The following is a 14,456-nucleotide window of genomic DNA, read 5'->3' as shown; positions in this document are numbered from 1 at the left end:
CCATGAAGTATATATTATATATATATATAATAGCATATTTAACAAATATCTAATCAATCTTATGAAACCTTGAATGAAGATGTATCGACTGTGTAGATATAATAAGCTGCCCTGTTGCATTTTTCTTACCCATCAGTTGTTGATAATTATTTTCCTTCTTGTTCTTCTCTGCCCTGCAATGTTCCACAGAGCAAAGTTTGGAGCGACAGGTATTGCAGAACCAATGCCGGAGACTAGAAGCTCAAAACTACAACCTCAGTCTGACTGCTGAGCAGCTGTCTCATAGCATGGGGGTAAGAAGACGACACACTCACACCGAAAAAATTTAAAAAGTTATATATATATATATGTATGTATGTCTCTTTTTTTTTCCACACAGGAGCTGATGTCCCAGAGGCAAAAGCTGGCAGTGGAAAGGGAGAAGCTACAAGCAGAGCTGGAGCACTTCAGGAAGTGTTTGACGCTGCCACAGACGCACTGGCCAAGAGGCGGCCATTACAAAGGCTACCCACCAAGGTGACCCAGACACAGTGATCCGGCTGTGGCCACCTCCCCTTTCAGACTGACACCCAGAGTTTATTTTTCATGACGTGGTCCTCACGGCTCCATGGCAGAGATAAGTTGAATGAATGACTGGAGTGAATGAATGAATGAATGAATAGATGAATGCACAGAAGACAGGACCATTCAGTGAAGGACATTCAGTCTTTGGATTGCGGCGAGCCAGGGACTGCACCACGAGCCGCTGTCGTGTGCCAATGTAGCCAACCAGGCAGGAGAACCTGAAGATCAACGTGCAGACACACACACACACACACACACACACACACACACACACACACACACACACACACACACACACACACACACACACACACACACACACACACACACACACACACACACACACACACAGGAGCCTGCTTCTCACACTCTTCACTCCCTGCTGCTCTGTTGTTCAGTCCCTGCATCCCTCACTGCCACAGCCACACAGACAATCCTGCCAATGAGGGAGCAGCTGCCCCCCCGAGGGGTGTCACCACAAGACTTGAAAGCTCCAAAGCTCCAAATGAAGGCTTCTGGTCAGTCGGGACAGATTTTTATCACCGTGGCCACACGAGCTTTTGAACTGGAAATGCACTTACTCAAAGCTGAAGAACTACCTGGTGGTACTGTGTTACAACAAAGAACTGTTCAAATTAAGGAAGAACTTAAAATGCACATTTTTGGAAAGAATTAAGGAAATGTTTTATTTCGAAATAGAAAATTTGAAAATAAAAAATTTTAAAAGGTGCTTCAGCCTTGTATTGTATATAATATGAAGACTTAAAAGAATTTTTGTATGTTTTTATTACGTTAATCATTGTTCTTTTGAAAGAAAAAAGCCTGCCATTTTTATATGTTTATGCTTTTTATTTTGGGTTGGAAAAGAAAGCCTTGCTTTTAGTGTTTGTACTGCTGCTGGCCAGAACAGCTTGTTTTGAAACATTTACTGGAGGGAAAGAAAGCAGCATGCAATCCTCCTCCTCATCCTCATCCTCTGTCCTGGCACTTTGCTGCTGAGACCCAGCCACAGCCACCTCATCTGGCCTCCCGAGTCAGCAAGGGCAACTTCGAGGTCCTGAGACACTCTTACACCCCCCCCCCCCCCCCCCCCCCCCAACATTTCCGTCACAGCAACACGTCTCATTGTTAGTGCCCAGTTCAACGGCTTCAGCTCTGCTGGCAGTGAGCTTGTAATATCCTCCAGCTGAGTGCAGTCCCACAGTGAGACACTATTTTTTGTTTTTATACTTTTTTTTTTTTTTTTTTTTCTTTTCCCCAGTTACGACATGAAGAGTCTCTCAAGCAGCCAGCAAATAAAACTCTCCTCATGCTTTATCCTACTATTGGACCTTCACTTTATTTTGTATTGCATCATACAGCATTGGACTCAAACACAAAGTCAGTTTGCATCATGTTACGCCTTAAAACATAAAGCTCTTATCCGTCGCCATTAGAGGACATAGTGCCAAAATAACCCCCCCCCCCCCCCCCCCCCCCAGTAACGGTAGGATTTTGGTTTGAGGTGTAATTGAGTAGCTTAACATTGAAACCAAAATCTCCTACGACTGTCGGATGCCTTTGTCGCCGACTCATTTACTTCCTGATTTTTCCTTTGGGAACCTCCAATATTCAAAGTTGCCAACATGTTCTGAATAGCAGACTGGAAATCAAACAAAAGACAAAATGGTACATGAGAAAATCTGAAAATCTCGTCAGTTATACTCCGAAATTCACCTCGAACGTCATACCCTGTAACTCCCGTTCTCTGGGTCTTATGGCACAATGGGAGAAGTCCAAGGCCACCAGCGTGGTGTGGAGGCTCTTTTGAAGTGTTGAAATACAGTAGTGGGACGTCTGATGTGACAGATTGAAAAAAATAAAATAAAAATGTTTTCATCGTTTAATAAAAAAATAAGTTAATAAAATACTGAAGCACAAATACCCCCAGGCATCTATTAGATTACTTATAAGTGCCTCAAGAATTTGGGAGCATATGAATGAGTCATGGTCCACAGAACAACCTCCAACATCACTTATCAGGGACTTTACATGTTACACTTGAAGTGTCTCCTTTATGATTCACATCCTCCAAATGTGTGCAAGTCAATAGGAGACTCTCACTCCTTTACCTAAATACATTTTCCAATGAGCCCTAATCCAGATCAGAGGAATACACCGTGTAGCCATTCTCACAGAGCAGAAGAGAGCCAACAGTGCAGCCCATCAGTAGCTGAGGGAGCAGGCGTCATGAGGTAAGCTGCCAACGAGCTGGGGAGGAAGGTGCAGCACAGTGAGCCTCTTCGCTCGGCCTCCCCGTATCGCCCCAATCCACGCACACTCACGCAATAGTCTCATTACTCGGTGGAGGATGTCTAGATGCTGTGAAATCCTGTTTTTAAAATGTACTTGTTTGAATTCATTGTAATGTAATATATTCTTTGTTGAATGTAGTAATTAGGTATTTATGAATATATGGCTGTGATTTCAGACAAAAAAGAAAATAAAATATTTCAAAAATGTTCAACATCAACCTGTTGTGTGTGGGTTTCTGATGGTATCTAGAAGTTTACAAAGTTGCGATGCCTAATTTGCTGCAAGTTGTGAGTCTTGACATGATTTCCCAAACTAGATTTGCATTTCTTTTCTTTATTACTCAACACCTGTAAAAGCATTAGGTTTGCATGTTCTCAATGTAAATACGTGGGGTTTCTCCAGATGCTCCCACTCAAAAGGAACAAGCAATAGAGACTAATGGGTTGTAGCAGCTGTAGGAGTGTGTGTCCGTCTCCGTTTGCGCTGTGATGGACTGATGAGCTGTCCTCGTACAGAGGATGGATGGACAGAGAAGGTGTTCTATCAGAGCTGCCCGTTTGCCGCGTGGCTTCAAATGAGATTTGTAACTGATGTTAACTGAACCTGGCAATCATTGATCCAAATATGGAAAGTAGTGTAAATAACCATTTCTTCAGTGCTTCTCACCCGTTACTGACTATTGGAGTGAAAAGAATCAAAAACCCGGTCACATCTGGGACACCTTCCTCAAATAGAGACCAAACTTAATGGAGTTTACGGTACGCCAGTTTCCTTCCACTATTTAAGCATTTTAAATGTTAGGAACAATTTGGTCTTTCGCCATTTTGGAATAAAAATTCACTCCAGTACAAAACATCAATAAAAACAAACCGATAAATCAGAAAGTCTATAGGTATGTCCCAGACATAAAATTTATTTATCATTTAATGAAACAAACACACACTAAATTCAATTTATTTAAATATGCACGCATTACAAACAGCATTTACAGCTCATAAGCTTTGAAATATTTACAGAGTCGGGTAACTGACTAAAAGTAACCTCAGGTCCGTTCAAATTGTTGGGACGAGGAGGCTTTGGCCTTGTGGATTAAAAGTCTGTGAAGGGTCCAGCAGTGGAGCCTGGCTGCAGATTGGTGCGGAGCTTGTACATGCAGTTGAGGGAATCGAGGAAGAAAGCTCGTATGGTGTTGATCTCCATCAGAGTCAGATTATCCAGCTGGAGAAAGAGAGAAGTTCAGTCGGCCGGGAGAGGAGCACACGTTCGAGATCCAACCGTGAAAACACTGATGCTGCTCTGTGACGTGTCATTTTTGTCAAACAAGTAAAAAGTTGTAAATTGGCACAATAATTCAACAGATGAAGCTGATAATGTTCTGGACTGCAATTATACAGCACTGGCCAAGATTTAAAATGTTATTTTTAGACATGATCGATTTCTTGTTTTAAAGCGAATAAGCTTTAAAAGTTATCTAAGTACTTTTATTTTCTTTTTTGTTCGACAAAGCTGAGGGTAACCCTCACAAATCCGTATCAGAAACACCAGATACGACTTTACTTGGTATGGCACTGTAAAGGAGATCGTCAGTATCGCCCATCACCATTTCTGATTAGTTTTTTACCTTCGCGTGAGCCTCCTGCTGACTGATAAAGCTGTCGGCAGACAGGCGGAGTTTGGCAATACGAGTGTCCCAGATGTCTTTGACCAGCGTGCGAATCTCATCAGCTTTTGGAATGTTGTCAGATGCACTACAAAAAGAAAGAAACAACATGAATGCAACAAGATGCTGAGGCTGCACTTCGGTCCCGGGTTGACTGCAGTTTCCATGACCCACTGGTTCAATAGCAGCTTGGTCAGCTCCATGTAGTACGGACTGGGAACGGGAGTAAAGGCCTCCTCTCTTCTCTCAAGCTCTCGCAACTCTTCCAGTTTCTCTGCAGGGTTGAAGCAAAGCAAGCACACCCGTGAGGATAAATCAATCACTCTCTGAAAAATAAATACTTTGGAAAGATCATCCTGTTTTTTTTGGCACTCTGCATTGGTGGTTTTGCATCATGACAATGGTCCATCGAGAAAGAAAAAAGGAATAAACAACTGGGGGGGGGGGGGGGGGGGTATTTTTATTTATCTATTTTTTTAATCAGTCTGAACTAAAGTCTAATCTAATCTAGTCTCATCTACAATATGTTTGAAAACAAACATCTCTAGAGGGATTGTGTGCCTGTTTCCTAAAGACACTGTGAGTGAAAACTAGGAGGATGATCATTAGTTCTGATCATTTCATGACAATGATCCTCACTAACACTACTTTCGTGCAGATAATATCAAAACATTTGAACAAGCTGAGATAGAACACATTATAATTTGATAGGATCAGACAACACAGAGAGAAAATCTCGAATATATTAAGAAATTACAAACATTTCAAACAATAATTCAAGTAGTCATTACAGTTTTATATTTGCCCGTCAAGGAGACTTACCAACATCCATCCACTCAGGTGGGATAACTCTGCATTTCTGCCTCTGTTTGAGGTTAAGAGCAAGCCACACAGGGACATCCAGAGGCAGCCCGGGGTTAAAAGGACCCAGGTCACCCTGAGGATATAGGTAAGGTCCACTTTATACGCAGCCAAGCAATGCAACTCCATCTAAATACAATTTACAAACACATGCATTACAGTTCCCGTATGCTTACACGTGTAATGCGATTCCACAATATACGATTTTAAGTGTGTTGGCCTGAATTGAGGATCATTATGAGGAAACTTGTCATTCTCTGGTCTAGAAATCAGCCCCAATAACTCCCTGATATTCATCTTTTTCAAGCGCGACTGTCGTACTCACCCCGATTAAATAGATCTTATCAAGGCTGAAGTTCGGTATAATCTTCACCATTTCTTTCTCGGCGAGGAACTCGACCTCTGAGGGATCCATCGCTGTTTAACGCGTTGTTTTCTTAAACTTTTCTGCACTGCATTTGTCGCATTCACGCCGCAGAGAATTCCCGCGCTGCGAGCTGCGCGAACCAATCAAACAACGAGAAGACAGCTGCGTCATCCCGCGCGTCATCCATCTGCGTCTTCACCAGGAAATATGTGGTGCGGGTTTGTGAACGTTTATTTCACACTTACTTAAGCGGTTAATTTGTCAGCCTGATTACTTCCTCAACTTCAAGTCAGTTGCAGTCCATCCATTATAATTTACTCGAGTGTCACTCGGTTTGCTGGTCGCGACAATGCCGGCAACACTAAACATTGTTCAATCTCAGCCCTATGCAGCAGTTACAGATACACTCCACCAGGTGGCAGTGTTTACTAAGCGAAGACCACAGCGGACGCGCTCGAGTAAGTTAACTTTACATTTTACATTTTAGATCATTATTTGGACCCAATTTTACTTCTACACCGAATCACCAATGTAGAAGCAAAACGTTACAAGTGTTGCTCGTGCCTATGTGTTTTGAAATCATCCTCGTGCATTGAGACATGTGACTTCTCCGTTTTTGAGGAACTTGTTTTCTGGTCAGTCTCAATTAATTGATGTCATGTATTTTGGTTACTTGTACTTTCATTTTTTTTCCTCAAGTATGTAATTTTACTCATGCCCAAGAACAATTTACATTTGTAATCCAAACAAATGGTGACTACAAACCTGCTTTTAGTGACACGTCTAACTGAGACATGTTTAGTGAATGAATGAAAAAAATACGTTAAGAAATCATTGTTGCTCTCTTTCTCTCTCTCTCTCTCTCTCTCTCTCACACACACACACACACACACACACACACACACACACACACACACACACACACACACACACACACACACACACAGGAGCCTGCTGCTCTGTTGTTCAGTCCCTGCATCCCTCAATATAATAATCTTGATATTTTCCAAATTATGTGATAAAGACGTGACCTATCCAGACCTCCAGAGTGTATTGTGTCTTTTATATTTAACTAAAGGTTAGTATGTAAGTCAGTAAAGTTCAGTTTATTTATAAAACACTTTTTACAGATAAAAAAAAATAAAAAAGAAGAAATCACAAAGTGGCTGAGTTGATATGTTGTGTGGTTTAGGTGTGCTTTTTTTAATAACTGACACTTTTCTATGCTTGTTGTTCCTTAATCATTCATTACTGTAATGATTATTATTGGAGATATTTTCATATAAGCTAACCCTTGGGCTTCTTTCCACTCCTGCGCGGTCAGGTTTTATTTCTTGTAATTCTGTGTTATATTTTGATTTTGTGCAGATTAAAAAATATATATATATCATCCCACATTCCTAAAGCAGAGATAAAAAATATGTATTACTGAAGAAATACTTTGTATCATGTGCTTAAGACCATTTCAAACTTTCTTCACATCATTTTGGAAGGAATACATGTGTTCCGTAGAGCTGACACTGAATTACCTGGCATCAAAAAGTACTTCAGATTTTCTTTTTCTACTTTTCAAAGTATTTCCATGCTTCCCTTGATGATAGTTGAACTCATGTATTACACAGGAATGTGTGTGCTTGTTTCTTCGATACTGATAGAGACCTGATCAGCAGGACTTATATATATATATATATACCTTGGAGACAAACAGGAAAGACCCCATTGTGGGAATAAATACATGTTGAGATCAACATGTTTTAAAGTGAGGCTGTAGTTATGTCAAATCTGCAGAAAATGAATGTGAGTCAATGTATTGTCCCCATCAGCCAGAAATACTGTGTGCATGGCTTTACATCATGGGGAAAATCTTATCAATGGAAATGTCAAAATATGTAATAGAAATATGTAATGAGTTTCCTTTGTTGAGTGTGTTCTCACTGAATTATCCAATTACCTCAAAAAACACAAACTTAATTCTACTTAAGTTAAATGAGTGTAATACAATAATAAAAGCAGTTACTTTACCTCTATCTTCATTCTTGTAATTTTACTTCACAATGTTGGTTGCAAACAAGCTTTTATTATAAATTTTGACATGTAAATCGACATACAAAATGTCTTCCACTCTAGTAATTCTACCCTTTAGCAAATCCACTGGACCCTGACATGGACATGGACTAAAAAGAGCTGCAGTCGTGGGGACGGGAAATGTCAAGGCAGCGGTGTAAGACACAGCAAAATAATTGTTGAAAAAAAGACACAAGACGTTTGATTTATGCCCTCTCAAATAATCTATTACGTACATTCAATTCATAAAATCTCATTAGAAAATTTAACCATATTTGTTTAAGCAGTTAACGCTGAATGGGTCATCCTCAAATACAAAGTAATTCTATAGCCTTGCAATAAATACATTACTAGCAATGCTTTTATATAAATAGTTGGATCTAGTTTGTCAATTAGGTATAAATAAATACTATTGTCTGTCTAACTATAAATATTGAACACAAAACAAAGCTCACACATTAATCTGCACTGGCATAGATTTTTCCAGATTCCATGTCATTGATCAATTACAAAAATCCAGACAGGGATATCACCCTATAGAGGCCATAGCAGATGACATGCGGCATAGAAATGTTTCTGAATGCATTAATCACTTAAAAGTTCAAAGCTCTCAAGTTAAAAACATCCTCTTCAGTAAAAAGTAGGTTCAGATTGATGTGACCAAACGCTTTGTGCCTGTACTTCTATGCCATTTCATTATTTCACGTTTGAACATATTCAGGCAACACTTCAGCACGTGGAACTTGCTTGAGGAATTGAAAGAATACGTTTATTAAAGGGGTCATATTATGCAGCTTTTCAACACTTTCACGTGGGTCTCCTGGGTCCAGAAATGTGGTATTCAAAAGTTCATTGCCCAAAATCCAGCTTTTCAGCCATTTGAATTTTGGATCATAGGAGCTGCATTCAGAATCTGCTGTGTCCGTGTGAGCTGGACTGGCTCCACCCACACATGCCCATCTTGGAAAGAGGAGGAAGTACTCCCTCTCGTGGTGCCATGTGCCAGAGCAGAGCTGCCTAATTGTGGGAGGGTCAAAGGGAGGGCCTACCTTGATAGGGATTGGCTAAACCCCTGATGACACTATGTAGGGTTTGATTTCTGATTCTCTCGTTGGAGCAACACAGTTTTTAAAAATAGAAACAAGCCAGGGACAGAGGGGTGACAGATTTTTTTTTCACGTCTGGGACATCATTCCCAAGTATAGGGATGCATATTATTGTTAGAAAACCACCAAAAGGTGATTTTTGCACAATATGGCCCCCTTGAACAGTATCTCAGGATAACCATCAACATCTAAATCTCTTATTCATTTGGAACTTGATCTCTTTTCTACTGACTAAAATTTTAAGAAGAAATATATTAATCAAAACTCAAGATTTTTAACATCTTGCACATAACTATGAATAAACACAAACCAGATCAAAGTAGAAAATAAAACAAACATTTAAGTTGCATTCAAAAAGCACAATGGCCTCCTTCACCTCAGTATCACCTTGTAAGGGTGGACACAGGCCAAAAGTGCACGCACGGCGTTTGCCCTTGAGCAGGTTTGGCAAACTGGTCGATGCCCCTTCAGCTCCCACCAGCGCGGGAACTTTCCCGTAAAACATGGACCACGTGATCAGCATGTCGGTCGTTCTGTGCTACACGATGTGTAGCATCATGCATGCTGAAGTGGCAGCAACAATTTTGTGTTTGTGTGTGTGTGTGTGTGTATATGTGTGTGTAAGGAGCTCTTTGATTTCAGGTCTTAGCACAGGTCCAGGACGGACTTGTTGATCACAGGGTTGGTCCAGTCGTTCCTCAGATCATCCAAATGATTGTCAAAGTCAATCAGGTTCTCATAGGACCTGCCCTCCAGCAGGGCAGATGTGATCTTCTGTGCTTCGTTCCAGTCCTCAAAACACTCCCTGGAAGACACACACAGGAAACCTCACTTTTGTTGGAAACACCTAAAATGCACGTTTACCAAGCACTTTGGTTTTGAGAAATTGTTGTAGGTTGGGGAGACGACACTTCTGAACGCAGCCTGAGCGCTGGAGTGTCTGTATAAGGAGCATGTTACCTTATACACACAATACATCCTGCAGACAAACTTACTGAGTTACTTCTCTGTTTTTCCACTTGTTTTCATGGTGATCGTAGATTAGCACAATGGGCTCAAAACAGCTCATTGTTAATCTACTGCTGTCCACCTGGAGACAAAGACAGAAAATATTATTCACTTAAAGGCAACTATGATCTGGTTAATACACCTGCACATTTTTTTATAAGGGAAGCTCATTCATATAATCAGTAGTATCCAAGAGTAGACCTTTGTGAAAACATCCTGTAGCACATTAGAATAGAATAGAAATACTTCATTAATAAGCCAAATGACCCAATAATACCTGGACATTATAAATAGAACTTGTCAGACACCATAATATCACTATTGCAATGATGCAGGGACGCAATGGAACATCATCGTCATCATCAATGTAAGAAAACATCAGTTCAGAATGTTGATTTTAAATGAGCTCCAGGACTGCAGCTATTGATCTAATCTCAGCGAGTAGGTTTTGAGATTGAGCGGCTAATGGGCGGATGTGGTTCAGGTGGTAGAGTGGAGCGTTCTCCACCCTGTGATGTGCAGTACGTCTCTGGATTCCAGCTTCACATGTTGAAGCGGCCTTGGGCAGGACATGGTAGAGAGGGTGCAGCCTGCATGGCATTGATTAGTGTAAACGTGTGCCCACGTGAGTTTCTCTAACAGTGTAAAGTGCATTGAGATTACTAAACGTATGTGAAACATTTCATAGATGTGAAGCCATGTAACTTTTCCACTGAGCCTCACACTGAAACACTGAGCCTCACACTGAAACACTGAGCCTCACACTGAAAAGCCCGGTACGAAAGTGAATTCACATTTACTTCTAATTTGCTTCATCTATTTGAGTTTTGGTATAATTCATGTTAAATGGACAGAAGCGACAATAAACTACTACCATAACAATTGCTGCTTCACTGAAGTTTTCAGAAATCCTCGCCGCCACTTTCTCTGCAACCTGGTTGGGTCTGGAAGAGAGAGCACCAAAAACATTGCATATCAAAAGTGCAGGGAGGGTGTGATGCAGTTGCTTTTATGTGAAATATAGAGTTGATAGGGTTTGTTTTCGTGTCCTTACCTTGCATCCTTTTTGCGTTCATTTGCTTGATAATATCCAGCGATGACATAATTATTTTCTTTACACCAAGTGTCAATCTGACATAGAAAAAGAAGCAGCTTATGAGACAACGAGATTCTTCACATGAGAAGATAATATAATAGAAGTCTACTTTTGGATGTGTATAAAAGATTTACATGTAAAATGTCATAATATTTTGGGGATAACGCTGTGAAACTATCGCTTTTCAATTAAAAGTGATGCAACTTTATAGAGGCAAAGTTCAAAATAAACAGCGCCTGATGAAACATCATTGTACATTTATACTTTTCCTAAACCTGTGATAATAATATTTCTGTAGTTTGATCCTGACTCATAACTTTACGGCTGACCTAAGGTATCCACATCTTCAAACATGGAAATTCTTCAGCTTTTTTTGGTCATCTCCAACAGAGAGAGGACTTGAAGTATGAAAACAGAGCTGCACTGTGAATAACATAATTTGTTATACGTTAAGAAATCATTGTTGCTCTCTTTCTCTCTCTCTCACACACACACACACACACACACACACACACACACACACACACACACACACACACACACACACACACACACACACACACACACACACACACACACACACACACTCTGTACATGCCACCAACGTTTTAGTGTGTGTAGTCACGTGTGTCACATGGCAAACTCCAAAATATAATTCAAACGTGATTTGATCTTTGGGATGAACTGTGGGAATGTTGAGCTTCCGTGTTTACGTGTAGCAGTTCACTGATATGACTAAGAATCTGTGATTCCCCCCACGCTGAGGCATAGGTGGCAAGATAGTCTTGTTGTGTTGTACCAGCAGACCATAATGATGAACCCAAACACGGTTTATATAATGACTCTGCTCCAGCAGGACGGTGGACTGGATTGGTGAGATGAAAGTGCACACACTCAATGTAGTTGAAGAGCGTGTGTTGTAAATGGAGAGGTACTCACCAGTGTGAGCGCCACCTCCAGCATTGGTGCCAGGGCCAGAGTGCCGTGGAACAGAGGCACACAGTCCACACACAGCACCGGATCACCGTGGCTGTCTTTCTTCTTCTCCTTGCTTTTCTCCGCCACCAGCAGCCCATTCACGGCACAGTGGGGATACTTGGCAGCGTGTAAAAGCATTTTACAATAAGCCTGGCTTGTTAGTTGGATGGGCATGCTTGCGAGGAGGAAAAACATAAATGGGCACAGTCGGTGAAAGGTTACAGCTCCTGTCAGAGCAGCCGAGTTTACACGGTGGAGAAGCGTCCGCTACCGTTAGCTATCGTTACTTCTCATGCCCGGAGAAAAGTAGATATCCACCGCCACAGCCTCCCTACTCGCAGAAGATGACGTCCTGGCCGTCTTTTCTGATGAGTGCATGTACGCTCCGCGATTATTAGACGTCCCAGCAGTTTTAAAGCTCAATAAATTACCAAGTGACTCGTCAGAAAGCTAATCTTACTTCCACCTTCCTCTCCGTCTCCAGCACCGGCGCTGCCATGGGGAAAAAAAAAAAAATCCATTTACTTCCTCACGTGGTGGCTGGTTAGCAAACCTCGAAGCGGAGCCCCCTACTGGTGGGAGGGGGAGTTTCACGTAGCGCCGTTAATAAATATATATTTAGACTGCGTGAAGCATTGACATAATATACGTATTACGGAAGAGTATTAGGGCCATTGAAGGAAGAAAAAAAAATTCGGAGGCTAATAAAAACAAGCAACCTTCAGGCACTTCAGAAAAAGTCGAAAATCAAAGTCGAGATTTTTTACCTATTCAGTCTGCATGTGTTTTGTGGACTTGGAGAAGGCATGTGACCGTGTCCCCCGAGATGTCTTGTGGGAGGTGGTAAGGGAGTACGGAGCACTGGAGCCGCTGCTGCGGGCTATCCGGTCTGTGTGAGAGCTGTGTCTGTATACTCGGCACTAAGATAGACTTGTTCAGGGTGGGTGCTGGACTCCGCCAGGGCTGCGCCTTGTCACCCCTTTTGTTCGTGATCTTCATGGACAGGATGTCAAGGGGCAGCCGGGTGCAGGAGGGCATCATGTGGAGGGGCCGTAGGGTGACGTCTCTGCTCTTTGCGGATGATGTCCTTCTGGCAGTGTCACATGAGGGCCTCCAGAATTCAAATTCCCACCCTCAGCTATGGTCATGAACTTTGGGCCATAATGACAGAATGAGATCGTGGCTACAAATGGCCAAAATGAGTTTTCTCCACAGGGTGGCGGGCGTCACTCTTCGTGATAGAGTGAAGGGCTTAGTCATCTGGGAGAGACTCAAAGTCGAGCCGCTGCTCCTCCACATTAAGAGGAGCCAGTTGAGGTGGTTCGGGCATCTGATTAGGATGCCCCCTGGTCGCCTCCCTTTAGAGGTCTACCAGGCACGCCCAAGTGGGAGGAGGCCCCGAGGTCGGCACAGGACTCGCTGGAGAGATTATATCTTTGGTCTGACCTGAGAGCGACTCGGGGTCCCCCCAGAAGAGCTGGAGGAAGTTGCGGGGGTCAGGGATGCCTGGGCTTCTCTGCTCTCTACTGCCACCGCGACCCTAAACGGACTTAGCGGTAAAGAAGATGAATGGATGGATAAATAACAATACATTATATCAAAATAATTTTTCAAATAAACAGCTGCTTTTATGAGAGTTTATTGTTTCCCATATGTATTTTAATGCCTTTGATTGTCATAAAGGCAATAAACTGGTTTATTTGTAAAGTATCATATTGTTTATGGGTTAAATAGCAGTTAATGTGACATAATGAGCTATGTGAATCCTTTCTTTCTTTCTTTCTTTCTTTCTTTTCTTTCTTTCTTTTCATTCATTCATTTCAATCATGTTATTTTCTCTTTCTCAGATTTCATGAAGCTCATTCCCTTGAATGTTTATAATTGAAAAGGAGCACAAAGAAGATAAAATCTATAGTTGGTGCCCCTTTCTTCAAAACACAATAACAGAAGAAAATATATACAAAATTGACTGATGGGCAATTTATAGAATATTCAAATCAGTCACACAGCATGTAATTACAGCAGGATCAAATCAAGGTTGCATGTAACTTATATTAGCTCATAGCTTAAAAACAAGAAATATATACATAAACATATTACCTGCAGTTCACAGAAAAATCACATTTCAGCAAAATCACTGTCACATTTAGCTTAATTATCAAGCCTCGTAGAATTAAATTGACGTCCATTTGATTTGCCTTTTATATTGATGCACAGTTGAGGAGTTCTTTAAGTCCAGCTCTAAGGCATTCCACAATTTGACTCCAGCCACAGAGGCAGAGGTGCCCATTTGTTTCTGGGTTGTTCTGGTGAAGGGGAGAGTGAAGTTGAGTTTTCTCCGGCTTGAAGAATCCTGATTGCACTTATCTTATGTTTAATGTTTGATGAGTTAATAGAGCAGTCAAGAGCCAGATGGGTTGGTTAGTGGCTTTTTGCCACTACCGGAAGTCAGCGCCC

The 14,456-nt window shown here is 41.5% G+C and overlaps 3 protein-coding genes across 5 annotated transcripts in view; 1 reads left to right on the top strand and 2 right to left on the bottom strand.

Moving 5' to 3' along the window:
- Positions 1 to 1,762, top strand: part of gse1b (Gse1 coiled-coil protein b) — a 42,555-nt gene extending 40,793 nt beyond the window's left edge. For all 3 annotated transcript variants that reach the window (XM_080492414.1, XM_080492413.1, XM_080492412.1), the window contains exons 14-15: positions 190 to 293; positions 380 to 1,762. In XM_080492414.1, coding sequence (XP_080348540.1) covers positions 190 to 293; positions 380 to 520 — 245 coding nt within the window. In that variant the 3' untranslated portion in view covers positions 521 to 1,762. The remainder of the gene's footprint in view (positions 1 to 189; positions 294 to 379) is intronic.
- Positions 1,763 to 3,737: 1,975 nt separating this feature from the next.
- gins2 (GINS complex subunit 2) lies at positions 3,738 to 5,879 on the bottom strand. The gene is made up of 5 exons (XM_080490965.1): positions 5,706 to 5,879; positions 5,342 to 5,456; positions 4,694 to 4,793; positions 4,481 to 4,607; positions 3,738 to 4,077 (listed from the first exon to the last, which is right to left on the bottom strand). Exons 1-5 carry the CDS (start codon positions 5,793 to 5,795, stop codon positions 3,949 to 3,951), a joined length of 561 nt encoding a protein of 186 aa, XP_080347091.1. The 5' UTR covers positions 5,796 to 5,879; the 3' UTR covers positions 3,738 to 3,948.
- Positions 5,880 to 7,806: 1,927 nt separating this feature from the next.
- emc8 (ER membrane protein complex subunit 8) lies at positions 7,807 to 12,522 on the bottom strand. Its single transcript, XM_080491268.1, has 5 exons — positions 11,961 to 12,522; positions 10,980 to 11,056; positions 10,800 to 10,869; positions 9,913 to 10,007; positions 7,807 to 9,722 (listed from the first exon to the last, which is right to left on the bottom strand). Exons 1-5 carry the CDS (start codon positions 12,192 to 12,194, stop codon positions 9,563 to 9,565), a joined length of 636 nt encoding a protein of 211 aa, XP_080347394.1. The 5' UTR covers positions 12,195 to 12,522; the 3' UTR covers positions 7,807 to 9,562.
- Between the last annotated feature and the right edge of the window lie 1,934 nt (positions 12,523 to 14,456).

Source organism: Lipophrys pholis, assembly GCF_963383615.2.
Source record: "Lipophrys pholis genome assembly, chromosome: 2".
NCBI classification, from domain to species: Eukaryota; Metazoa; Chordata; class Actinopteri; order Blenniiformes; family Blenniidae; genus Lipophrys; species Lipophrys pholis.
The sequence above is the reverse complement of the archived record's forward strand: the minus strand, read 5'-3'. Positions and strand labels throughout refer to the sequence as shown.

Bases quoted from the DNA above. Each gene is read 5' to 3' on its own strand.
- gins2 (XM_080490965.1), bottom strand. From the start codon at position 5,795: ATGGATCCCTCAGAGGTCGAGTTCCTCGCCGAGAAAGAAATGGTGAAG. The intron at 5,457-5,705 runs GTGAGTACGACA...CTATATCCTCAG, and splicing joins ATAAGATCTATTTAATCGGG to GGTGACCTGGGTCCTTTTAA. The intron at 4,608-4,693 runs GTGGGTCATGGA...TTCTTTTTGTAG, and splicing joins ACCAAGCTGCTATTGAACCA to TGCATCTGACAACATTCCAA.
- emc8 (XM_080491268.1), bottom strand. From the start codon at position 12,194: ATGTTTTTCCTCCTCGCAAGCATGCCCATCCAACTAACAAGCCAGGCT. The intron at 10,870-10,979 runs GTAAGGACACGA...TCTCTCTTCCAG, and splicing joins GAACGCAAAAAGGATGCAAG to ACCCAACCAGGTTGCAGAGA. The intron at 9,723-9,912 runs GTAAGTTTGTCT...TGTGTCTTCCAG, and splicing joins AAAAACAGAGAAGTAACTCA to GGAGTGTTTTGAGGACTGGA.